General features: G+C 31.9%; 5 protein-coding genes across 7 annotated transcripts; 4 read left to right on the forward strand and 1 right to left on the reverse strand.

Moving 5' to 3' along the window:
- Positions 1 to 127: 127 nt before the first annotated feature.
- Positions 128 to 5,408, forward strand: LOC101504951 (transcription factor GTE4). 3 transcript variants are annotated; one of them, XM_027336165.2, is made up of 5 exons: positions 128 to 1,987; positions 2,076 to 2,124; positions 2,214 to 2,327; positions 2,433 to 2,505; positions 5,283 to 5,408. In XM_027336165.2, the coding sequence occupies exons 1-4, from the start codon at positions 266 to 268 to the stop codon at positions 2,483 to 2,485; spliced, it is 1,938 nt and encodes a 645-aa protein (XP_027191966.1). In that variant the 5' UTR covers positions 128 to 265; the 3' UTR covers positions 2,486 to 2,505; positions 5,283 to 5,408. The 3 variants fall into 3 exon arrangements, with proteins under 3 accessions (XP_027191966.1, XP_004487173.1, XP_004487174.1); XM_004487116.2 differs by lacking the exon at positions 5,283 to 5,408 and adding an exon at positions 3,177 to 3,584; XM_004487117.2 differs by lacking the exon at positions 5,283 to 5,408 and adding an exon at positions 3,275 to 3,584.
- On the forward strand, positions 4,290 to 7,920 carry LOC101505707 (uncharacterized). Its single transcript, XM_004487118.4, has 7 exons — positions 4,290 to 4,759; positions 5,283 to 5,524; positions 5,618 to 5,714; positions 6,249 to 6,432; positions 6,506 to 6,587; positions 6,731 to 6,800; positions 7,328 to 7,920. Exons 1-7 carry the CDS (start codon positions 4,358 to 4,360, stop codon positions 7,397 to 7,399), a joined length of 1,149 nt encoding a protein of 382 aa, XP_004487175.2. The 5' UTR covers positions 4,290 to 4,357; the 3' UTR covers positions 7,400 to 7,920.
- Positions 7,921 to 8,580: 660 nt separating this feature from the next.
- On the forward strand, positions 8,581 to 9,364 carry LOC101504632 (signaling peptide TAXIMIN 1-like). The gene is made up of 2 exons (XM_004487114.4): positions 8,581 to 8,839; positions 9,038 to 9,364. Exons 1-2 carry the CDS (start codon positions 8,730 to 8,732, stop codon positions 9,159 to 9,161), a joined length of 234 nt encoding a protein of 77 aa, XP_004487171.1. The 5' UTR covers positions 8,581 to 8,729; the 3' UTR covers positions 9,162 to 9,364.
- Positions 9,365 to 17,968: 8,604 nt separating this feature from the next.
- LOC101510301 (adenylate-forming reductase 06235) lies at positions 17,969 to 20,054 on the forward strand. The gene has a single exon (XM_012715499.3). The coding sequence runs from the start codon at positions 18,231 to 18,233 to the stop codon at positions 19,884 to 19,886; it is 1,656 nt and encodes a 551-aa protein (XP_012570953.1). The 5' UTR covers positions 17,969 to 18,230; the 3' UTR covers positions 19,887 to 20,054.
- A 296-nt stretch (positions 20,055 to 20,350) lies between these two features.
- Positions 20,351 to 22,929, reverse strand: LOC101504303 (seed biotin-containing protein SBP65). The gene is made up of 2 exons (XM_004487113.4): positions 21,544 to 22,929; positions 20,351 to 21,261 (listed from the first exon to the last, which is right to left on the reverse strand). Exons 1-2 carry the CDS (start codon positions 22,879 to 22,881, stop codon positions 20,596 to 20,598), a joined length of 2,004 nt encoding a protein of 667 aa, XP_004487170.1. The 5' UTR covers positions 22,882 to 22,929; the 3' UTR covers positions 20,351 to 20,595.
- Positions 22,930 to 23,970: the final 1,041 nt, after the last annotated feature.

A 23,970-nucleotide genomic window follows, 5' to 3' on the forward strand; every position in this document is an offset into this window, starting at 1 on the left:
GTTATAGATCGGATCTGAATAACTCTATCTTCTCTGCGTGCTACTTCGTTTACTCTGTTTCCTTCTTCGTTGGTTTCGTTTCTGATTCTTCGATTTGTTTTCTCCTATTTTTTGAATTTGACCGGGGAAAAACCCTAAATTTTTTGGAATATTCTTCACCGGACCCGATTCGTCCATTTTTGGGTTGATTAAACCATAGATTCGTATTCTAGGGTTTGGAATTGGTGTTCGGTGAAGGAAAAATTAGAATTAGGGTTTTGAATGTATGGCTTCGGGGCCTATAGTTGGAGATGAAGGAGTTAGAGAGATTCAAAGATACTCGGAAAGCAAGGTGTACACAAGAAAAGCTTTCAGAGGTACAAAGAATAAAGGTAACACGTTGAACGTTGTTCCTCTTCATAATTCTTCCTCCGCTGCTACCATAACCACTACCGCCAGTACCACCGTTACTGCTGTCAACAGTACTGTTGAAAATAGTGTTGATGGGACTAAGGATAATGGTAACAACATTTTGGTTCAGTCGCCGGCTCGGATTTCGGCTCCGGAGGGCGGGGATTCAGCTCTTCCGGTAGTGGTTTCTGAAGACTCATCTAGCCTGAACCGTCGGCAGGATGAGCATTTCACGCTCAATGTTCAGCTAGAAGAAGCTTGTGGTTTGATAGAACCATCTTTGAGGAACTGTGTTGGCAAGCAGGGATTGGAGAATGGTGTTAAGATTGGAATTGGTTCGCGGTCGAAGCGGGAGACACGGGAACATAAGAGGAAGCTTGTGAGTGAGCTTGAAAAGGTGAGGTCTCTGGTGAATAGGATTGAAGAGAAGCAAGCGATGGTTGGTGGGTATGGTGGTAATTTGAATATGTCGGTGGATCGTCATAGGGTTGATAATGGTGGTGGAGCTAAGCGTAGTCACTCAGAGGTGGCATCTGCAGGTGTTTCAAGAGAGGCTACTAGGCCCATGCGCCAGATAAGTCTAATGGTGTTGGAGAATAGTCAAGGGATCAGTGAAAATATTGAGAAGGAGAAGAGAACACCAAAGGCGAACCAGTTCTATTGCAATTCGGAGTTCTTGCTTGCGAAAGATAAGTTTCCGCCTGCAGAGAGTAACAAGAAGTCAAAATCGAATGGCAAGAAGCATGGCGGGAGAGAAATGGGACATGGAGTTGGGATAGGATTGAAGTATTTAAAGAGCTGTAGTTCCTTGCTTGAAAAGTTGATGAAACACAAGCATTGTTGGGTGTTTAATACTCCAGTTGATGTTGAAGGTCTTGGTTTGCATGATTATTATATTATCATCTCACATCCAATGGACTTGGGTACTGTGAAGTCGAGGCTGAACAAGAATTGGTACAAATCACCCAAGGAGTTTGCGGAGGATGTTAGACTTACTTTTCGTAATGCGATGACGTATAATCCTAGAGGGCAAGACGTTCATATAATGGCAGAGGAGCTATCGACGTTATTTGAGGAAAGATGGGCAATTGTAGAGTCAAATTACAATCATGAGATGAGGTATGGAATGGATTATGGGCAAGCTATTCCTTCACCTTTGTCTAGAAAGACTCCTGGTTTCCGGCCACCACCTCTTGACATGAGAAGGATTCTAGATAAGTCAGAATCAATGACACGACCTCCAAAACCCATGAACATTACTCCTTCATCTCGAACTCCCGCTCCAAAAAAGCCGAAGGCAAGAGATCCTCATAAAAGAGACATGACATATGAGGAAAAGCAAAAACTTAGCTCAAATCTTCAGAGTCTACCTTCTGAGAAACTAGACGCAATTGTACAGATCATTAAGAAACGGAATTCAGCACTTTCCCAACATGATGATGAAATTGAAGTGGATATTGATAGTGTGGATGCTGAGACTCTTTGGGAGCTTGATAGATTTGTTACCAACTATAAGAAAAGTTTGAGCAAACACAAGAGGAAGGCTGAACTTGCTATGCAAGCTAGAGCAGAAGCTGAGCAATTTGCCCTCCAGAAGGTAAAGTTTGCAATTTCAACTTCTAACAGCCACTGTCTTCTTTGTCAAACAATTGTTACTAATTTAATTTATTTCATGCTTCCTGTAGAGCCAAGCACCACCAGTTATAGTTGATGTCTCAAGAGAAACACAAGCAGGTATGGCAACGTGTGGACTATGTTGATATCTGTTATCATCTTTTCAATTAAATTAATTGAAATGTTTTGTGTGCCTGTTTCTTGAGTAGATGAAAGGAATGTTCCCCCATCCTTGCCCGTGCTAGGGGAAATTCGAGTGGATAATGGGAGTAAGACTAGTAGCTCAAGCAGTTCAAGCAGTGATTCTGGCTCTTCATCAAGTGGTACATTAATCAATTATTTAATAGACATGATTCATGGTTATGCAAGTTCACCCCTGTTTATACTTTTGGTCAAATGCAATGTCTGATATTAACGTACTTTTGCAGATTCTGACAGTGATAGTTCCTCAGCATCTGGGTCTGATGCAGGGTCGCAGTGAACCTGAATACTTTCTGGGAGGTAAATCAGAAACTCCAAAATCCAAAACTTCCTTGTTGTATGCTCTGCTTTTTGTCTTGTATATTTCTGCATCAAATTGTCTATGCTTCTGTCTTTTGATTTCAGAGGTATATATGTACTATGATCTTTCAAGATAACTTCTTTTAACTTCCATTCATCATTGTGTTGTTCATTAATGAGCATTAGCGGTTAACTTCACCGATCAGTTTATATCTACATATTGGAAATTCGCAAATTCAAGATAGTCATGTTTTACAGGTTTAACAATTGAGATTGATATTTCTGCTTTTATGGCTATTGATCAGTGTTGTGCTGTAGATCTTTTTTGCAAATGTGTATATAGAGTGCAGTTTTGTCCGAATTAGAAATATTTGATGCTAGTTTGTATTATTGAGTTAGTTTTTAATTGCTAAACAGTGTTATAGTTACTTCAATTTAAATTGAAGCATCAAAAGTGAAAATCATACGCCTTTTCATGACTGCTTTAGTGTACACATTCTTCGGCATAGCCTGATTCATTCAATTTGCACTGTATTAAAGCACATAAAGAAAGAGGATATACCAACAAATTTTGCTTGCGATTGATCAGGCTATCTGAATAATGTTGATCATAGTTTAGAAAGTGTGAACTACTCCCAAGTCCTAACTTTGTTTTTCATTTCATGTGGCAGATGTCCGATATTTAGATTAGATAGTGTTGTGATGCTTGTCTTGTTGATATTTTTCAAGCTTCCATATTATGGATCTGAACATAGCATTTGGTTTGTAGAGGAAGCCGCTGAAGGCCACCTGTGATTTCCTACTGTGCAGAGTACAGGATCTGTTCTCTCATTTGGTGAAACTGTTGATCCGTTGCTATTTATGGCCTTATTTGTGATAACACGCTCTTGTATAATATATGGTAGAATGTGAAGATAATTAGATAGTTTTCTGTAGAAGTGTACATCACTAACTACTGCTGCTACTCATGAAATTACATTGATGACTTGTTATTTATTATTTACTGCCAGATTCAGATTCATAGTTTATAGATAAATTGTAATTCCAAGTTCTTAAAGTCATTATTGGTTCACATGAAATCCCATTCCATACAGTAGCATGAATTTTGCATTAGTTTGGTTAGTACATTATACAGGGGCATTAGGGGTTGGTGGGGGTCTTACTTTTCATATATTCAAGGAAACTTGACATTCATCCTGTCTTGGTGAGATCTCTTGAGCAATTGAGCTGCGGGTCTATCATCTCAAGTGGTGCTTACAACTGTTTTACAATACAAATTATTGTAAATTTTGGGACAATTCAGCTGAGATCTCTTATTTGATTCTTATCGTTTTCTTTGGTTAAATATTTGATTTATCTTATTTATATATACAATTATGAACTTTACACAGATTTTCATATTACCCCACAAAAATAAAGAGATGCTGCATTTGATGTCCCACTTTGATGTTTAAACATAATTTATCGTCTATGTAGTATTAGTGTATGAAAAGTTCATCATTGGAGTCATCTCCTGCTAATTTTCTTTCACTTTCCTCGTAACATAAATTTTTTCGATACTTATTTTTGCACTATCAATTTTATAAATAAATTATAGTGCCACCTTTTAATTAGCAAATGAAAGCAAATTTGAAGTTAATAACTAATGAAAAATGTCGCATCATCACTGTTGAAGTTAACACTATAGTGTCAATGGCATAAAATTTTGGGGTTTGTTTTATAGGAGAAACATTTATTTTGATTTAAATAAAAGTGATTCCTTATTTTTAAATATTTTTGAAAAATTAGATTAAAAGTAAATAAGTGGCATACTTGCGATAAATTAAAACAAAAACTATACCATAGTAATGCTATGCATCATCTCAAACTCACGATGTTGCTATTATCACCATCAACATCACACACACTTTGGCATTGCTCTCATAGATCCCTGAAGCTGAGATGCTTTTCTTCTTTATCATCTTCATGCGTTACGCCCTGGTCTGGTCTCCAATCATGGAGAGACAGTCCTCTCAACGGAAATCGCAAGTGGGGTCCACTTGGTCCTCAACCCGAACACGACCTCCATGATGATTCCCCATTCGGCCAAGCTTCTTCCTTGGCCGAGTTTGGTTCTATTGTTCTTTCCACCGCCGACCCACTCGCCAAGTCCCGTCTATCCCACCTTGCATACTCTCTCTGGCGCCGCCGCAACCTCCCCCTCGGCATCTCCGATCCTCCTTCTCGACCCGCCCGACCTGAAAAACCACAACTGGTTCGGTCTCTCTTTTGCCCACCACCTGTTTGTTTCAATTCGTGAATGAATTCTTTCATTCTCTTCTGTCCATGGTTATTAAATCTGATATTCTAATCGTGAATCCAAAGACATATTGTCCTAGTATCGGTTCTGTCAATTCTTTTTAAGAAATGAATGCATAGTTAGATATGATCAATTAAAATATGGCACTCTTTAAGTAAAAAGTAGTGACATAGTAAAAAATATAAGCTGATATATTATATACGAATATCAAAATAAATCAAGATTATCAAAATGATAAAAATAAAAGTGTGCCAATGTAAAGTTGAAAAAAAAAGTGTGGCCATACAAAGTTTAGAGGCAAGTTGTGATTCATTAGAATGAATTGAGGTTCATGTTGGGATTCTTATTCAAAATAAATATAGAGATTTATATTGATTGGATTCAGTTTTGTTTTGAATTTGAGGTACGTCTGGCGTGTGTAGTAACATACTGATAGGCGTGGTATAATGCATAATGAAGTTGTTTTCTTTGATTTCAGGTTTCCACTAAGGAAATTCCTGCTCCTAAAAGCTCGGGTTTGCCTCTCAATGCCTACTTGCTTCATAATTTAGCACATGTGGAGCTCAATGCAATTGATTTGGCTTGGGATACTGTTGTTAGATTTTCTCCCTATAGTGACATTCTTGGGGAGGGGTTCTTTGCTGATTTTGCTCATGTTGCTGATGACGAGAGTCGCCACTTCGCTTGGTGTTCACAGAGGCTTGCTGAACTGGGTTTCAAGTAAGGGTAATTTATTATACTTCAATTTTTGGGCAAAACTAGTTGGTTGCGCTATTTTTTATTTTTTTATTTTTGCTTCTCTTTTCCAACTAGATATGGAGATATGCCAGCTCATAATTTGCTATGGAGGGAATGTGAGAAATCATCAGACAACGTTGCTGCACGTTTGGCAGTGATCCCACTAGTCCAGGTAATATTGTTTTCCATTTTGGTCTCAAGTAGATGTTTTTCAGCACACTGTAGTCGACATCATTTGGAGAAAAAATGCTTAATAAATATGACGATGCAGTTATTTTCAGGAGCCTGTAATTCATTTTGTTTGACTGTATCAGTTATAAAATGTGGCGAGTGGAAATATTCTCACTGTTATAACAATGAATTGTTTTGTATGCTGCTAATATGGTAGGCATCATTGTTGATTTGGATAATATTTTTCAATCATGTGTTGTGGGTTGAAATTGATATACTAGTACTGGAAAATTGTCTTGACACTGTATTTTGGTTAAGTTTTCCAGCAGACTCTTTATATACAAGCTGATTATATAGGACTGATTGATCAACTTCTTGTTTGAAGTTATGATGATTGACACAAGTCCACAACAATTTTTGCATCAATTTTTATGTTGACTTTGTCTTACTAAAGTGACTAAAAATGGTCTCCCTTGGTATTGGTTACTTAAAATTATGTGATCCTGATTTTCTAAATGTACATCTAAATTTGTAGGAGGCTAGAGGACTTGATGCTGGGCCACGCTTGGTGCAAAAATTAGTTGGCTTTGGAGATAATAGGACATCTAAAATTGTGGCTAGAATTGCTGAAGAGGAAGTTGCACATGTAGCAGTTGGGCTCTATTGGTTTGTTTCTGTCTGTCAAAAAATGGGTCGTGCCCCGGATTCCACTTTTAAAGGTTTGGGAGCCTGTTTTACACCAGCTTATCTGCTCACATACCATCATAACATGAAATTTTTCTATAACCACAGACTTGCTAAAGGAATACCATGTGGAATTAAAGGGTCCCTTCAATTATGCGGCTCGAGAGGAAGCTGGCATTCCCCGTGATTGGTAAGAAACTGTATAGTTGTGGTAGGTTTTCTTGCCTGTACTATGTTTCAGGCTCATGCTATATGACATAATTGAAATTTCCATCTTAATCTCTCCATATTAATCTTACACTTTTTAAAAATTGTCTCGTTTCTCCTGTCTAGGTATGATGCACCATCAATAAGCAATCAAGACAAGAAAGAAAACGATGACAGTAAAAAACAGCTCTCTGAAGTAAGTAACAATCATCTTGGCCATTTATGTATCAGGACAGAGCTATGACGGGTTGCTTGATACCTGCTGATTTTTCAACTGAAAAAAAATTCATGTATTTATTATTTAAACAAAGACAGTCACAAATATTGTCTCAAACATTAGCTTTTCCTTTCTTTTACAAATATTATATACATCACCATTAATTACAGCATTTGCCACAACATTTTGATCATTAGGTGCCTGTAACTTTATAAAAAGCTTTCTTGGCCCCTCCTAAGGCAAGATTCTTCTTCTGTCTTGGCCTGTTATTTGTAATACTCCCTCCGTCTCAAAATAATTGAGTCATTTAATTATTTCACATATATTAAGAAAAGTGTATAAATGAAAGAGAGAAAATACTACTTTTACTAAATTATTCTTGTTAGACATTAATGCATTATCAATGTCATAAATGTATAATGGAATATATTGCATTGAAACTTATGCAAGTATTAATTAAAGGGTTGCTATGTTTAATAGTGATACTTATGGATGTGGTGTTATAGGTTTATGAGAGGATGGCTTCCATCATTGCTATGGAAAGCGAGAATGCAAGTTTGACAAGGCCACCTGAATGATCTTGGCACAATATCATGAGCAAATTGTCTTCAATTGGAACTTGTCTCCCAACAGCCAACAAGCCTAAGAGTACGATATGCTACTTTGTAGTAATGAGTTTGGTGATGCAATTATTTCATTAGCAAGTTGTCAACTTTGACTGCAAGTGCTGATGCAAATTCCGAAATCCACTATCAATGAGAAGCGTGATCAAAAGGGAGTGACAAAATTGTTTTTTACTTTGCGTGCATATAAATTATAGTTGTTGCCTGTTAGTATTGGCATGATGTACATACACAAATTTACGAATGCCTAAGATCATTAGAGGCTTAGAGCAACACACCCAAGAGATTGAAGTCAATGATCTTGGCTTAGCGTATTTTATTTTATTATAGGGCCTTTTATGACTCATGTAACCGCAGACCTTCATATCTTTGATATATTATTTAGGGTCAAGCACTTTATCCTTTAAATTTATAGGTGTAGTTGCACTTTTCATCCCAATTTATTAACTCAATTTATGAAGTTAAGTATTTTACTCTCTTATTTAACTTTAAATGTAGGTTTTACTCCGAGGACTTACTTTTTTCTTAACGACCACAATGATGGTTTGGAACCGGACTTACATAATTGAGAAATAATAGAACATGCTAGGCTGTTAATAATATAAATAAATGGCAGGGAATATTATTAATTTAAACAAAACATTATTGACAAATAGAATCTTTAAAAGCTTAAAAAGAATATGTTTAAAGTAGTATGGATTTATTTCAATTGGTAAATGTCGAAATTGTTAGACTGCATACTATGTATCAGGTTCAAACCTGAAACTCTTTGTTGCGTGCGAGTTTATTTATACTCTTAAAGGTTGATATTATAATTGGTAAATTATTTCAAAATTTCGAATGATATAGTTTTAAATAATAAAGGTTTTCTTGCCAGGTTATTTTAATAATTTATTCCAATTCACATTACTTGTGGGAATTACATTCTAGCATTAGTTGATTATTGTAATGTAATAAAAATAAGTATATTGATTTGCATATATTGTATGTATAGGAAGATAAAAATGACCTCAATAAATATATTGTATAGTAACAATTGACTTTTGAATACCATTTACTGTTGCTAGCTGTTTATTTGTTGTCTCAAGTGAATAGTTGCTTTGGCTTTAAAGTCTTTAATAATTAAGTAACAAACGTGTCACTCTTCTCTTCCCTTCCAAAAACAAAAAAGAGTCATAACTCATAACAAGGATAGTCAAGTGAAAAGCCTACTTCTCCTTCTCTTTCTTTTTATCACCTACTTTCTCAGACAAAAACCAAAGAAAACTCATAATACATATAAATTATGTGTAATTCAAATGGTGATTGCAGGCCGTTGGGTTTTCTCTTGGGTCTTCCCTTTGCCTTTCTCTGTCTCCTTATCTCAATCATTGGTCTTATTGTATGGATTGTTGGGTAAAATTCTCATCACTCTTTCTCTCTTTATCTATGATCAATTTTCTGTGGCATCTTCAATATGTAAATTTACCATGTGATTTGAATTTCATATTCTAGTTGTGGGGTTGGTGTGATTTCTTTTTCTGGGACATGGGTTTGGTTCTGATTGAATGAAAATATCAAAAAGACTAAAACTTTGCTTCATAACATTTGCAGGTTGTTGCTGACATGCATATGCCCCTGCTGTTTGTGCCTTACAGTAATTGTTGAGCTTGCTTTGGAATTGGTGAAGGCTCCACTTCATGTCATGGAATGGTTCACTTCTAAGATTCCATGTTGAGATGGTTTCTCTTTGCTAACTGTATCAGAGTTCTCTAGATTTATGTTTTGTTAGTGCTTGTTTCAATTCAATTTCTTCTTTTTTGATATATTCAAGTTTTTGACTCACTGTTAATCTTTGTGGTTTTTGGGTTCTTTGGAAAATTAACAGTATTTGGTTCAATAATTGCAGTTGAACAAGAAAAAACTGAACAGTTCATGGTATTGTGTTGTTTCTTGTGCATATAATTCATTAATGAATTTGGAGCGATTACTGTTTTGTTGGCTGATATGATCTTGAGCACTGATATATAGTTATTAACACTGAAAGCAACAAAATTTTGTCAATAGAAGATAAATTGTAAAAGTAGAACTACAAATATTTATATTAAATGCGTGTCTAATGTCTCTTTCGAATGTGTGCCTAATGCCTCATTTGTATTGGTATTGACACAAACACAATACTAATACATATAGTTTCATTCATTCATGATTATTTTCTTAAATAATTATCGGTATTTACGTATCAGTATTATCGATTTTGTGTTGGGTGTAATCTTTTGACAATTGGAGAAGTACAAGTTGTGGTTGGAAAAGATTGGCTTTTTCTTAGTACTTCATCAAAGTCATTGTCAACTATATTGTTGCTTGTGACGCCACAGTTGAACTGTGCCTTGAACAAGAGGAATTCTTGTGTCAGATTATCATATTCAACTTTTAGCAAACATTTAGCAAGATTGAAGACTGAATTCACATTAGGTTTATACACTTTCTTTGACAAAAGGTTTATACACTTAGCTTCTATACTCTTGTGGTTACAATTTATTTTCTTATTTATAGGTCAAAAGGTTATTCTTTTAAACAAAAAATGTAGTATTTTGAAGGGTGTACGTCAAAGAAATAAAAAGAATTCGCGAGAATAATAAAAAAATTATAATATTTTTTATATTAGTTCTCATACTAAAGCATGAATAAAAGACCTCCATTTTTGTTGGTGGTCATATTAGTAATTTAGTATCTAATGGATTATGAAGGAAAATAGTTCTTCAAATTACATATCTTTTGAGAAAAATGGATGTTGGGCTTGTTTGTTATAGTTTTTTCGATTTTAATAGTATTTAATAATTTTGTTATAATTATTTTAATTTTCTTTTTTGAAACAATAAAAGTTCAAATGATAAATTGATTTAAACAGTTTATCATTAGAAGTCATATTAAATATATCATCTATTTTTTGTAATTTTTTTGGATAATGATATTTAAAAAAATTATTAAAATGAAAAGTTATTTTCAAAAGCTTTCCATAAAAATAATTTTTAATAGATACCTTTTTAAAAAAAAATATAACTTTTATTATATTAAAATATTTAATAATGAATAATTAAGTTTTTTAATATTAAAATTACTTTTTAAACATTTTTGTAACAAATGAATTCAAAATAACTTCTATGATTTTTTGAGTAAGTTTTCATTAAGTTTTATTTTGCACAAGCCATCACAAATTTATTAATAAACTACTCAAGTTCTTATGTCTTAATTTAAATGGTAAATACTGGTATTGTTAGATTGAATATCATAATCCAAGTTCGAACGATCTTATAATTGTGTATGAATTTCTGATGGTAATTATACCGTTTCATTTCTAAACAAAAAGAAAAACTACTCCAAACACAAGATGTGTCTAGAATAGAAGAAGTACAAATATTAAATTATAATATCTCCAACAAAAAAATATAAATAATTTTTTATTAAAAATTCATAAAAAAATCCTAATTTAACTGACAAATGTCGATATTATTAGATTGAATGTCATATTTTGAGTTCGAAGTGAGACTACATTGTTGTCAAAGTTAATTATAATAATTTTTTTTTATCTTATTATAAAAAAAAAAACCATAAAAAAGGACCATTATCACGTGTACAACCATCGTTGATAATAGAGTTGTTCATGGTTGTTTTTTTTAAAAAAAACCAAACCATATCCATTTTAAAATCAATATGTGGATTTAGATTTATAACCAAATCTATTATTTGGTTTAAAATCAGTTATAAAACTAATTGTAAAATTGGTTATGGTTAAATAACCGATTTATAATTAAACAACCGGTTTTGAAAATTTTAATTTTAAAATCGACTTTTTTTAAAATAAATCGCTTAAAATTTGATAATTTTTTTAAAAATCATTTATTCATAGTTTAAAAATCGATTATTTAAAAAAATCAATTTTTTCGATAAATTTTTAAAAAGAAATTCTCACCAATTTAAAAAATTCGATTTAAAATTTTTTTGAGAAACTTTTTTTTTGATGTTTTTTCGAAATTTTTTTTCTTTCATTTTTTCAAGAAATAAAATCTCAAAATTAATGAAATATTGGTAGTGGATAAAAACCAAATCCAAATATAAAACATAAGTAGTTATCCAACCGATTTATAAATAAACCGGATTATAATCATATGATTTTAACCGGATAAAACCACAAATATATTTAGAAGAATATTTTTAGATAGAAAAAAAAATTTGTTATGAAAGTATACTTTCAAACAAAATAAAAATTAATTTTTAGATAGAAAAAATTTGTTTGAAAGTATACTTTCAAACAAAATAAAAATTAATTTTTCTTTCATTTTAGATATATACTTTTGAATGAATTTTAGGGAGAGAGAAAATAAATTCTCTTTTATACTCACTGTATTTTTGGAAGGGATTTCCCCACCTCCAACATATTATATGAAGAATGACCTAACACACAATTTGTAATATCTTACATTTTGTAGAGATGAATATAGCATCAGTTGGATATATAGAATAATTATGTAATCATTTAATTTCTTTTTGAATCTTAAAATAATTGTAGGTTCAAATCGAAAACAAGACATTCAACAAAATAAGACCGACAATTGTCAATTAAATTATGACTTAAAAATTATAATTATTTAATTTATATGCATCAATAATATAATATACGTTTACATAGACATCTAACTAGATTTCACGATTTAAATATTTGTGGAAATATTTTAGAAAATGATATTATGACATATCCAATAATAAGATATGATTTGATGTATGAATAACACTTTTTTCCATCTTAAATTAAATTCATTGTATAAACTATAAAACTAGTAAAAAAAACTATAAAATTAACAGTTTAATTGGTATCAGTTACGCCAATTTTGGCACAACGCGATAGTCTATTGATACATATTTTTAGTGTAATTTTTTATATTAAATGATATAATTATCACCAAAAATTAATATACAACTGCAAAATTTTGTATTTGAATTTAGAATACGATATTCAACGTAATAGTATTGATATTTATACGTTGAACTAAAAATCAAGTACAAGTTTTTTATACAAATGTATATCCAAACATTCCTTACTACTAGATCATTTTATAGATACTTTATAGATCAAATATAATAAAAGTGACATGATGGTGATATTGGATTAGATGCATGTGTGCAACTTTTTTTACAGAGACGATGTATACCAAAGATCTAAGAAATGTTGGGTAAATAAGATTTAAAAATGTGCATCCAATTGTACCTCAAAATTTTGCCACTTTGTTATATTATCTCTTAAAATATCTTTGCAAATATTAACGTACAATTTTTTTTTTTATATTAACTACGCACACCAATTTCATACAAATATAAGAAAAATCAACTAGCGCAAACACAATATCATAAAAACATACCACTACACAAACATAACATATAAAGGAAATTACAAAGTTGAATAATGTGAGATTCTTCAATGTGTAACACACGATACTAGATTACTACGAATTTCTTCCTATGAGTTGTACAAGTTCACAATATCATAATTGAGGGTGCTTGGGCCCCTGCTCCATTTAACTATAAATCTATTTGATACTTGAATATTTGTTCAACTTTATTTAGACATTGTCTAATAATATCTAATAATGGTAAATAACGTTCTATTGCTTTTTTATTTATTTATCAACATAAGAAAAATATAAACCTTATTTTTCTTGAGTTGTTGAAATAATGAACAACTTACAAGTGGTATAAAATTACACCCATTAATGAAGAAAATGCTACTCAATATTTTATGTTTTTAAAAAACAATCAAAGATATATCCAATAGACGTGAATATATGCAAATGAATACAATAAATTTAGAATCACTTTTTTTTACTGAATTTAAAATCACTTAAATATATGTAAAAAGGATTAAATATAACACCTTTTAATTTAAATTTTCATTTGAACTTCATTTATTTTTATGTTTAATAAAAACATGCTTTTTCACACAAAATAAAATATGTTTTTACCCTTAAATCCAAACTAAACTACCAAAATATCGATATATTAAGTTAGACATTATGTTTCGAATTCGAACTTTATATTTTACAATTGTGCGTGAGTTTATAGTAGTTTTTTATTTACATATTAAAAAAATATATTTAATCGTAATTTTTTAATGTTGACTCTACTGATTTAAAATTCTAACTCTGTCCTAGGCATTGGAACATTCATAATTCCAAATATTGTCACACAATTAACCATACATTTTCAATGTCCTAAGCACTGGAACATTCACAATTCTAAATATTATCACACAATTAAACATACATTTCCAACTAATAAGGTTTTGTCCGTCAATAAACCATCTTTTGTAAACAAGAAAATGAATCATTGAAGCTCATTAATTTTTTGTTGTTGACATTTTAAAATCAGTAACTACTTAAACTTAATTACATCTATAAAAAAAATACTTAAATAATAGATAGTTAAATTCATTGGCCTCGTTTACTCTTCTTTTAGAATATCTATTTACTTCTCCTTTACCTTAAACATAACATATGGGTTCTTAAGGAAAATTTTCTTCAAACTACAATAAGGCCCAACAGTGGCAAAGTTAGCTTAATCTATGTGAGGAGTCAAATTTTTATATAAAAAAAATTAAAATTATGGAAAAAAAATTAAAATATTAAACTTAACATGTTAGCAAAAAAATGAAAAATTCATAATCATTTTTATTTATAAAATTAAAATTTAATTTGTATATACCGCGGTTGTAAAATATTTTTACAGGTATATCCAATTAAATCATTTTATGATGTCACTTTGTCAAGTTAGTTCTTAATATCTCAACAAATATCTATTTTGTATATTTTGATTGGATGCATGTGCATCAAAGTGCATAGAAATTAATTTCTATAAAATATAAATTAAAACTGCAATAAAGAAAATAAAAAACAACAACTATTTAGGAAACTAGCTTTCGACTATGCTTTAAGTCAAATTTGTACATTATTAAACTTATAATTATTAGTAATATCTTTTTTCACCATAAACAACTAAATTATCTGTAAAAAAATTATTTTTAATTTTATTTATAAATTATGTCTTGACAAATTTTTTTGTTAAAATTGTTTTATTTAAAGTTGTAGTAGAAATTAAAAATGTCAAAATAATATAAATAAATATATTAATCAAATGATAATTTTTTACCTTTTTTTTCAATTTTTATTTACAAATTTATTTAGAGTAGCTACGTATATATTATAAAGTAAGTAAACATAAAAATATATTTACTTGTCCCAAAATCCAAAACAAATTGGAGGTGTAACTCTTAATCCAAAGTCACATCACCCCTCATTTAACGAAGTCGTGCTCAAACTAAAACATTTATTTAAGACTCTCGAAATTGCGTTTGCGAGTTATTAGACCACATGCAAAGGAGGAGAATCATATAAATAGAAAGAAAATAGAGAAAATTATTTAATGCATTAATTAATTATGTTGACTAGCAACAATATGCATAATGTGGATGAGATTGAGAGTATAAGAGACTACCCAATTAAAAGAAAAGAAAATGAAGACAAAATCTTTTCATTTTTGACACGTTCATACTTGACTTTGATATTCATTGTAGTTGGTTAAGATAACACATTTTCTATAATAATACGTCTATAATTTGTTATGGATTATGTATAGAATTTAATTTTCATACACCAATAATATAATTTTTACACAATCAACACATTAATAATATATATTTTTACACAATTGATACATCATGATCAATCATTCAAATGATCTTGATAATAATTATTGTAAAAATCAAATATTATAATTAATTTAATGATTGTAACTGATTAATAGTATAAAAACTATTTATATTAAAATGTATTAGAATTAAATTCTTACACAAAATATTAACTAATAATTTATTTGCCAACAATTAATGAAATTATTTGATTAACCTTTCTAAAGCTTTTCACTTCTAAAGAATTTGATCATATAGTAGAGTTGAGTATTTTGGTGAGGCACATTCGAACGTGCAGTTGTTGTGCCATTGTTTATTGAATCGAAATATAATATAATTTATATCCTAGCACGTATAATGGGTGCAAATTGATATTATTAACAGAACCGAATCTGAATGAAATATAGTTAATGATCAAAATGCTACCAATTAGTTGACCATGGTCCCTCTTACGTCTACATTTTTTCACATTAACTTAATGCTTGTCCATACTCTACATAACAACGCGCTTATTTCCACTATAAAAATATTACTCGAAACAACCGATACCGTATTAACTATAAACTCATATTAATTTTCAAAAAGAAAAAACTATAAACTCATTGTATAACTAAATATACTCATATACTAATTTACTAAATACCCTTCTTCTTCTTTTTCGAGTTTTTATATATTCTTTTAATAATATAAGGTAATTATATTCGAAGTGTATCATTATTAGAGTTTAATCTCTTCCGTTAGATTCAATTATGATCAGTTAATAAATATCGTTTTTTTAAATGATTTTATGAGTTATAGTTTAATGTTATTATTGTCCTATAACTCTATTGTCTTTTATGGTTAAAAAAAAGTAACGACTAAAATCAAGATTTCAAACTCTCATTATTATTCTTCCTCCTGTACCCACTAGCATCACCAAATTAAATCAGTCAAACCATGTTGATAATATGAATAACGAGTCATTTAAAGTCTTTTAATTACAAGTAAGAAAGACGTTTAAAATTGTAATAAAATTTATTGTATACATTTCATAAAAAGTTCAAATTTTCTTTTTATAGACGTATATTAAATAAAATTATGTTAGTTTTAAAAATTTAATTACTAATTCTCTTATTTAAAACTTGTGTCTCTTAATTTTCTACTCAACTACTTATTTAGAATTATAAAATAATTCAATTGATATAAATATAACTTGAAATAATAACAAAGTTTTAAGTTGTTTGAAAATCGAGATCAAAATAGTTTATAAGTAAGAGATACATATTTCACCTCATTGAGACGTTTTACTGACACACATTTTACTAATGACAAAATATTGAGAGTTTGCATACAAGAGTCAAAAGTGGATAATACTTTAGAAATATGACTTTAGGTCAAAACATTATCGCACTAGGTAGAGGCCTAAACTACAACCTTTTAGCCATTTTGTCTCGACTGGAAAACTATTGTTCCGATAACTCAAAAAATATTGCATTACTTGGAAATCAAATTAAGGGTATTTGACATTATACAACCGCACTCATCAATCCTCTATGGCGCATTTTATTATAAACAAAACAATGCGAACTTACGCACAAGACTCAAAAAGAATCATACTCAAAATATGGGACTTGAATTTGGAACAATACTCATTCATAATAATTAATGTTGGAAAAATCTGCACACAATAACTATTAACTCACACGCCAATGGATCCTTGATGAACACACAATAACAAACCACAAAAAAGCAATAGAGAACACAAAAAAATTTATGTGGTTCGGCACCTCTTGCTTACATCTACATAAACATTTCAACAAAATTATATTTATCATCTCAAATAAGATATTACAACAGTTTGTAACCCAACTCAATATGTATATTACTCTACAATACTATCTCATTCTAATAGTGTGTTTAGTTGGAGGGGGAGGGGAGGTAAGATATTTAAGTTTTTTTCTTTGATTCAAATTTTAAGAGGGGAGGGGAGAGGAGCAAAATTCATCCTTGAGTTGATTTTGCTCTCCCTCCATTTTGAGAGGATTTGGAGACGAATTGAGGAGACTGACTCAATAAACTAATAAACCATTTAAAATCCATCACCTTCTCTAAATCAAACATAAAATTATTTAAAATTTCTCCTCTCTCCTCTCCTAATTTGAACCAAACATGTATCAACTTCCTTTTTCTCCCCTCCCCTTCATAAAAATATCTTCCCTCCCATCCGTTGAACCAAACAAACCCTAAGAGTTGCAATAAATGATAACACTCACATCTCACAGAATAAATGATCACCCCACACCCTCTCCTCTCACTAGGACATGGTTGAGAATACCTCAACTCTTCGAATGATCTACCAAGATGGAGATTTTTCGACTCGTCTCATAATCATCCAAATTTGAGTATACTTTACCCCTCTTCAGATGTCTCTTTATTTATAGGTGAAGAGAGTAATTTCTTTTAAAAAAAAGATTAAATAATGTCATTTAATCTCTACAATGATCTTTAGAAACTCTCAATTCATTCTTCAAAGTTGAATTTGTATGTACAATAGTCAAATTCTAAGACCTTAGAATATTCATCCATTCTTTTCATGCATTGAAATTTCACATTTTAAAAATTTGAATTTACTCCCTACAATTAATAAATAACTAATATAAGTTAACTTATGTAACAAGTTATATAATTTCCATTTCCAAAGAGATACTGAAAATAACATACAGCAGCTAATTGATGAACTATATATAGTATATTCTCTTTACTAAAATATGAATAACTGATATAATGACCTAATTAAATGATTTGACTTTGGAACATGCTCCTCATTTTAGTATTGCATTCACTAATAGTTGGTCTGATATTAACTAGTTCTACATGTCTTATTTAAAATTTTATACAGTTATAGAATATACGTATGAAAACTGCTATATATAAAAAACCTTTTCACATTATACTCTTAAAATTTCTTCCTTGTCTAAGAGCTACTATAACATGTAACCTGCATATGGATTTCAACTATATATCAACATTATCATTGTATTATGAACATTGAAACTCATCAAAGAGTACACTATCAATCAATATTTGAAAATGGAAGACACAGAAATGAAGATAGCAAGATTTTCGAGTTGCCGAGGCGTCTCATTCGAGATCAATTCAAACAGAAGCAACCCTTTTGCAGTTGAATCACCAACAAAGCCAGAGAGAACAACTGGAACATGGCTTTGGATTCCATGGACTAGAAACAATTCTTTCAAAATTCTACCTCAATCTCAAGCTCATATAATCACTAGTCCAACTCGAAGCCGAGCTAGTAGTCACTTCTGCGACATAAACATCGATGCTGATGATGTCGAGCTAGAGTTTCTAGCCGAATTTCAAGACATAGAAAACCAAGAAAAAGCTAATAGTGTTAAACAACAGAAACTACTACAAAAACCCGATCCATCACCGAGGAATTCGAGGTTGTCGATTATTCTGCTAGATCAAGGTTTCACAGTTTACAAAGGACTATTCTTGGTTTGCATAACCTTGAATATGATAGCACTTGCTCTTTCAGCTACAGGGCATTTTCCTTATGCTAAATCAAGAGCTACACTTTTCTCCATTGGTAACATTCTAGCTCTAACGCTCTGTCGAAGCGAGGCGGTTTTAAGAGTTGTTTTCTGGTTTACTGTGAAGACTATTGGAAACATTTGTGTTCCTCTTAAAATAAAAACAGCAACAACTTCATTTCTTCAAAGTATTGGAGGAATTCATAGTAGTTGTGGTGTTTGTTCCATAGCATGGCTTGTTTATTCTCTTGTTCTCACTATAGAAAACAATGACAAAAACACTTCACCTGAGATTCTTGGTGTTGCATTCACTATCCTCTCACTCATTTCACTTTCTTCACTTGCAGCTTTTCCGCTTATTCGCCATCTCCATCACAACCTTTTCGAGCGAATCCACCGTTTCTCCGGTTGGATGGCTCTTATTCTTCTATGGTTATTCATTCTTCTAACCATAAGTTATGATCCTACTTCAAAAACCTATCATTTAACCATAAAAAAGATGGTTAAAACACAAGAGTGTTGGTTAACTTTATTTATCACAATTCTAATTATGATTCCTTGGTTAAGTATTAAAAGGGTACAAGTTAGTGTCACAGCACCTTCAAATCATGCTTCAATAATTAAATTTGAAGGTGGTGTTAAACCAGGTTTACTAGGTAGAATTAGTCCATCACCATTATCTGAATGGCATGCATTTGGAATCATATCAGATGGTAAAAAAGAACACATTATGCTAGCTGGTGCAGTTGGTGATTTTACAAAATCATTAGTTTCATCACCTCCTAAACATCTTTGGATTCGTTCAGTTCATTTTGCTGGCTTACCTTACCTAATAAACTTGTATCAAAAAGTGTTGTTAGTAGCAACAGGTTCTGGAATTTGTGTTTTCTTATCATTTCTTTTGCAGCCAACAAAAGCTGATGTGTGTTTGATTTGGGTTGCTAAGGATATTGAAATGAACTTTGGAAAGGAAATAACAGATTTGGTTGGTAGATATTCAAAAGAGAAAGTCATTGTTCATGATACTGCTGTTTCAGGTAGGCCTAATGTGGCTGAGATGAGTGTGAATGCTGCTATTCATTGGAATGTGGAAGTTGTTATTGTTACTAGTAATCCTGAAGGTAGTAGAGATGTTGTTAGAGCTTGTAACAAGGCTAAGGTTCCTGCTTTTGGACCTATTTGGGACTCTTGAATTGATCATAACAAAAAAAATATTGTAAGGCAAGTAATTTTTTTATAAATTAGAAACTTATAGTATTGTAAACTAGTAGTAGTAACTAGTATTGTAATACTTGGTAAATAGATAATGCTAAGTGTTCATTAAATAAAGTTGATACGTATCAAAATACAATTTTCTTGTTAGTAATAGATAGATAGATTGTTACTCATCTTATTCTCTTTATCTCAAGTTTTTTTTTTCCATTTCCTCAAGTTGGTTAATTCATTCTCTTTTATAATTGGTAACAATGAAAATTCTTTTACAGAATATATGTTTTGCACGTTAATCTTATAATTGCATGTTATTTTAATGAGGATTGACTTTTGTGCTAGATAAAAAGATACTCCTTAATCATGCTAACAAAACATATGATGTAATGATGAATTATAGGAGATGCCATTCTTATTTAATTAATATTAGCAATAGAAGACTAATAATAAATAGAAGTATATTATTATTACACTCAAAATGCATAGAATTGCAAGGATATGAAACAGCACTTGTTTAGTTACAACAACATGACATACAAAAACATTTAAGATATCTATATTTACTATTTTTTACAATCTCTAGTAAGAGATTGCAATTTATTCACAACTCCATGAAAACAAAACTAAAAAACATGGAAAACTTCCACACATTACTAAACTTCCTCCATCAAACAAAACACACTGTAATGTAATTAAACACTCTTTGGTGATTGATAAGCTTCATGTTTGGCATTATCATTTTTTGAGCGAGACTCTGACCCAATATTCTTCATTGACACTTTATTTTGTTTTTCTTCTACATCACCTTCACCAACAACAATAACTTTAGTTGTATGTGCAATCTCTGCTATAGTTTCACCAATAGCATCCAAAACACCACCTTGACCCTCTTGAGTTACACCACGTTCTACAACTTTATTATCTCCTGATTTAATCATGTTGTTTCCAATGTCACTCACAGTTTCTTTCACAGCTCCTAATACATCACTTCCTCCTTTTCCTTGTTCTGTGCTTTCCAGATTTTTTTCTTCACCAGAAGAAATCACGTTTTCAATTGGTTTCTTCACTTTCTCACCAAGTTTTCCAACAGTTTCACCAATGCCTGATACCACATTGCTTCCTCCCCCCTGATCAACTTGATTACCAGAACTAGTCATGTTTTCAATTGGTTTCTTCACTTTCTCACCAAGTTTTCCAACAGTTTCACCAATGCTGGATACCACATTGCTTCCTCTCCCCTGATCAACTTGATTACCAGGACCTTGTGCTTGAATTCTTTCACCAGTTGGTACCATTTTTTGTGTATAGTTGCTCACATTTTCGCCAATACCTTCTGATGTTGGTATATATTCACCTTCCTAAGTTCAAAGCCACAATTTTCAGTGTGAAGTTAAAAATAGTCTTCAACAATATCATAAAATAGGTTATTTATGATGTTCTGGCAGAGGTACACAAAACCTCTCAAATTCATAATAATTTTTTGCTAGAAAATCAAGATAGTTTTTGTGACTGTGAATAATATTAAACAATAATAAGTTATTGAACTCACTTGTTGATGTTAAAACTAAACAAAGAAACTTGATGCAACAAGAAATTAAAAAAGAAGATGAGAAACAAAAGAGTGTAAAAGAGAAAAAAACCTGAAGAGGTTGAGAAGCCCTTTTGGCTTCATATTCTCTCCATGATTCCTCTTTCTTCCTAGCAGTAAACTCCTTAGCAGACTCACCAGCAGAAGCAGCCAAACCTTTCACAACATCCACAGACTTAGCTGCAAGCTCAGCCGCCTTAGGTGCAGCATACCTAGCCGCTCCCTCAACAACATTCGCCGCTGCCTTCGTTCCATCCACCGTTAACTGCGTCGAATAATGCGCCGCCGTCCACCCTGCCGCTGTTGCCTTATCCTTCAAATCCACCACCACAGTCTTTGTTTTCTCCGCCACAGGAGAAACGTATTCTGCCGCAGTTTTTGCAACACTCGAAACTGTGTCCTTTGTCGCTACATAACCTTGCTGACCCTTTTCAATGGTTGTATTTTTCGCCTGTGCTGCTTTCTCCGCCGCAGTTTTCGCAGCACTTGAAACCGTGTCCTTCGTTGCTTCATAACCTTGCTGGCTTTTTTCAATAGTTGCGTTTTTCGCTTGTGCTGCTTTCTCTGCCGCAGTTTTTGCAGCACACGAAACAGTGTCTTTTGTTGCTTCTTTCCCTTGTGCCGTTTGTGTTGTGTTTGTTAGTGTTTCATTTGTTGGTTTTTTAGCTTCTTCGTATCTCTCTTGTGCTCCTGAAATCGCTTCCATTGCATTCTCTTGTGCTTGGTTTCTATACTTTGATATCTCTTCCAATGTTAATCTTTTCTCTTCTTCTTCTTTGGCTTCTCTTGCTCTTTCTCTCTCTCTTTGTTCGGCAGCATTTTTCTCACTTATTGCACGTTCATTTTCAGCACCATATCCAAGTCTTCCGGTACCAAAGTTTTGTTCACCTTTTGTTGCTTTCTCTGCTACAACTTGTCCTGTTCCTAACTCTGTTTTTGTTGGTTTATTGTGCTGTGGTGTTCCAGTAACAACTTTTGTTCTTCTATCGAGTTGTTCTCTATCTCCTAAACTCTTATTATTATTATTCCCTTTTGATTCAACTTCGAAGTTTCCCACATCACGAACACCACCAAAACGTTCTTCTCCTCTGTCTTTAGTAGCAGCATTCTGTTTGTTGTTGCGATCAGAGAGAGAGTCAAAATTGGAACCAAGTTCGTGGGTTTCTCTTGTTTTTCCTGTTCCACCAATGTCTCCAATAGCTTTCCCTGCATGGTCTTTGTTAATTTCATTTTGTTGGAAAGCATCTACGGTTCCATGTGGAGGTTCTTTGTCTTTGACAGAAAGGTGTTCGAAGTGAGTGGCGATCTTAGGGACTTTGTCTTTTTCGACGGGAACCTCTCTTTCGGTTGTGGTGGTGATTTCTCTGCGGGACAATTGTTCAGAGGCCATGATTGATGTTTAAGTGATATTTGAGTGTGTATATGAATGATATGTATGATATGCATGGGAATGGGAATGAGAATGTGATTTAAAAGGAGAATGGGATTGGCGGTTTGAAGAGGTTGGTGGTGGACGAGTTTGCATGGGAGAGGACATGTGGTACGAAAAATGGTGGTTAGAAATGACACGTGTCAAGGTGATTCATCGACGGTGAAATGAAAATGAAAAAGACATTTGAATTCACTGTTTGAGACACATGGGATGTTCAAGGAACGACTCGTATGAGTAGCGTTTAAATGCAAATGGAAACACGTGCCTTCCCCCTATCCGGAATATTCTTTTTTATTTCTTAACAACTCACCTTTTATAAAATACTGTTCATTTCTCAAATGGATTTTGTAAGCCCAAACAATGTTGTGATTTTTCTAGGGGAGTTCTACTTACACCCCTTCCTTCGGATTTCGATTGCAATACTGTTTTGCAGGTCCAAAGCTCGGTCATCATCTTATTAAAATTGTATTTTTTTTTTTTTTATGTTAATTCAACACCTCTTCTTATCATATTATTATTTTTATCCATTTTTTTAATGTAAATAAAATATTTGAATGTACACTTAAAACAATTATTCATTTTAAAAAATAAAATAAAAAAATAAAATAACTGATATCTTAATAGAACTTAGACTTTTTATGTTTTTACAAAACTCCTTTACTTTATCTCTTTCATTACCCCCTCGCCGAAATCCACCCTTAAGAAAATATTATTTGGAATCAATCAAGAATCTACGTGCATAATTGTGACAGTCAAAGTGTCATTCACTTGAGTAAAAATCAAATGTATCATGATAGAATCAAACATATAGACATCAGACTTCACTTCATCAGAGATGTCATTGAAAATGGTGACATATATGTGGTAAAGGTGCACACAAGTGATAATCTTGTAGACATGTTTATAAAACCTGTCACACTTAGCAAATTCAAACACTGTTTGGATATGTTGCAAATCAAGTCCAAGAGATCAAGGACTAATAGGATCTGATTTGAAGAATCAGAAGCTGAAGCTTCTCAATTGGTACCAAGGTAGAGAATTGTTAAA

The sequence above is a fragment of the Cicer arietinum genome, chromosome 1 (genome assembly GCF_000331145.2).
Source record: "Cicer arietinum cultivar CDC Frontier isolate Library 1 chromosome 1, Cicar.CDCFrontier_v2.0, whole genome shotgun sequence".
Taxonomy (NCBI): Eukaryota; Viridiplantae; Streptophyta; class Magnoliopsida; order Fabales; family Fabaceae; genus Cicer; species Cicer arietinum.

Bases quoted from the DNA above. Each gene is read 5' to 3' on its own strand.
- LOC101504951 (XM_027336165.2), top strand. From the start codon at position 266: ATGGCTTCGGGGCCTATAGTTGGAGATGAAGGAGTTAGAGAGATTCAA. The intron at 1,988-2,075 runs GTAAAGTTTGCA...TGCTTCCTGTAG, and splicing joins AGCAATTTGCCCTCCAGAAG to AGCCAAGCACCACCAGTTAT. The intron at 2,125-2,213 runs GTATGGCAACGT...TTTCTTGAGTAG, and splicing joins CTCAAGAGAAACACAAGCAG to ATGAAAGGAATGTTCCCCCA.
- LOC101505707 (XM_004487118.4), top strand. From the start codon at position 4,358: ATGCATCATCTCAAACTCACGATGTTGCTATTATCACCATCAACATCA. The intron at 4,760-5,282 runs GTTCGGTCTCTC...CTTTGATTTCAG, and splicing joins GACCTGAAAAACCACAACTG to GTTTCCACTAAGGAAATTCC. The intron at 6,801-7,327 runs GTAAGTAACAAT...GTGGTGTTATAG, and splicing joins GTAAAAAACAGCTCTCTGAA to GTTTATGAGAGGATGGCTTC.
- LOC101504632 (XM_004487114.4), top strand. From the start codon at position 8,730: ATGTGTAATTCAAATGGTGATTGCAGGCCGTTGGGTTTTCTCTTGGGT. The intron at 8,840-9,037 runs GTAAAATTCTCA...TAACATTTGCAG, and splicing joins CTTATTGTATGGATTGTTGG to GTTGTTGCTGACATGCATAT.
- LOC101510301 (XM_012715499.3), top strand. From the start codon at position 18,231: ATGGAAGACACAGAAATGAAGATAGCAAGATTTTCGAGTTGCCGAGGC.
- LOC101504303 (XM_004487113.4), bottom strand. From the start codon at position 22,881: ATGGCCTCTGAACAATTGTCCCGCAGAGAAATCACCACCACAACCGAA. The intron at 21,262-21,543 runs GTTTTTTTCTCT...CTTTGAACTTAG, and splicing joins GGGCTTCTCAACCTCTTCAG to GAAGGTGAATATATACCAAC.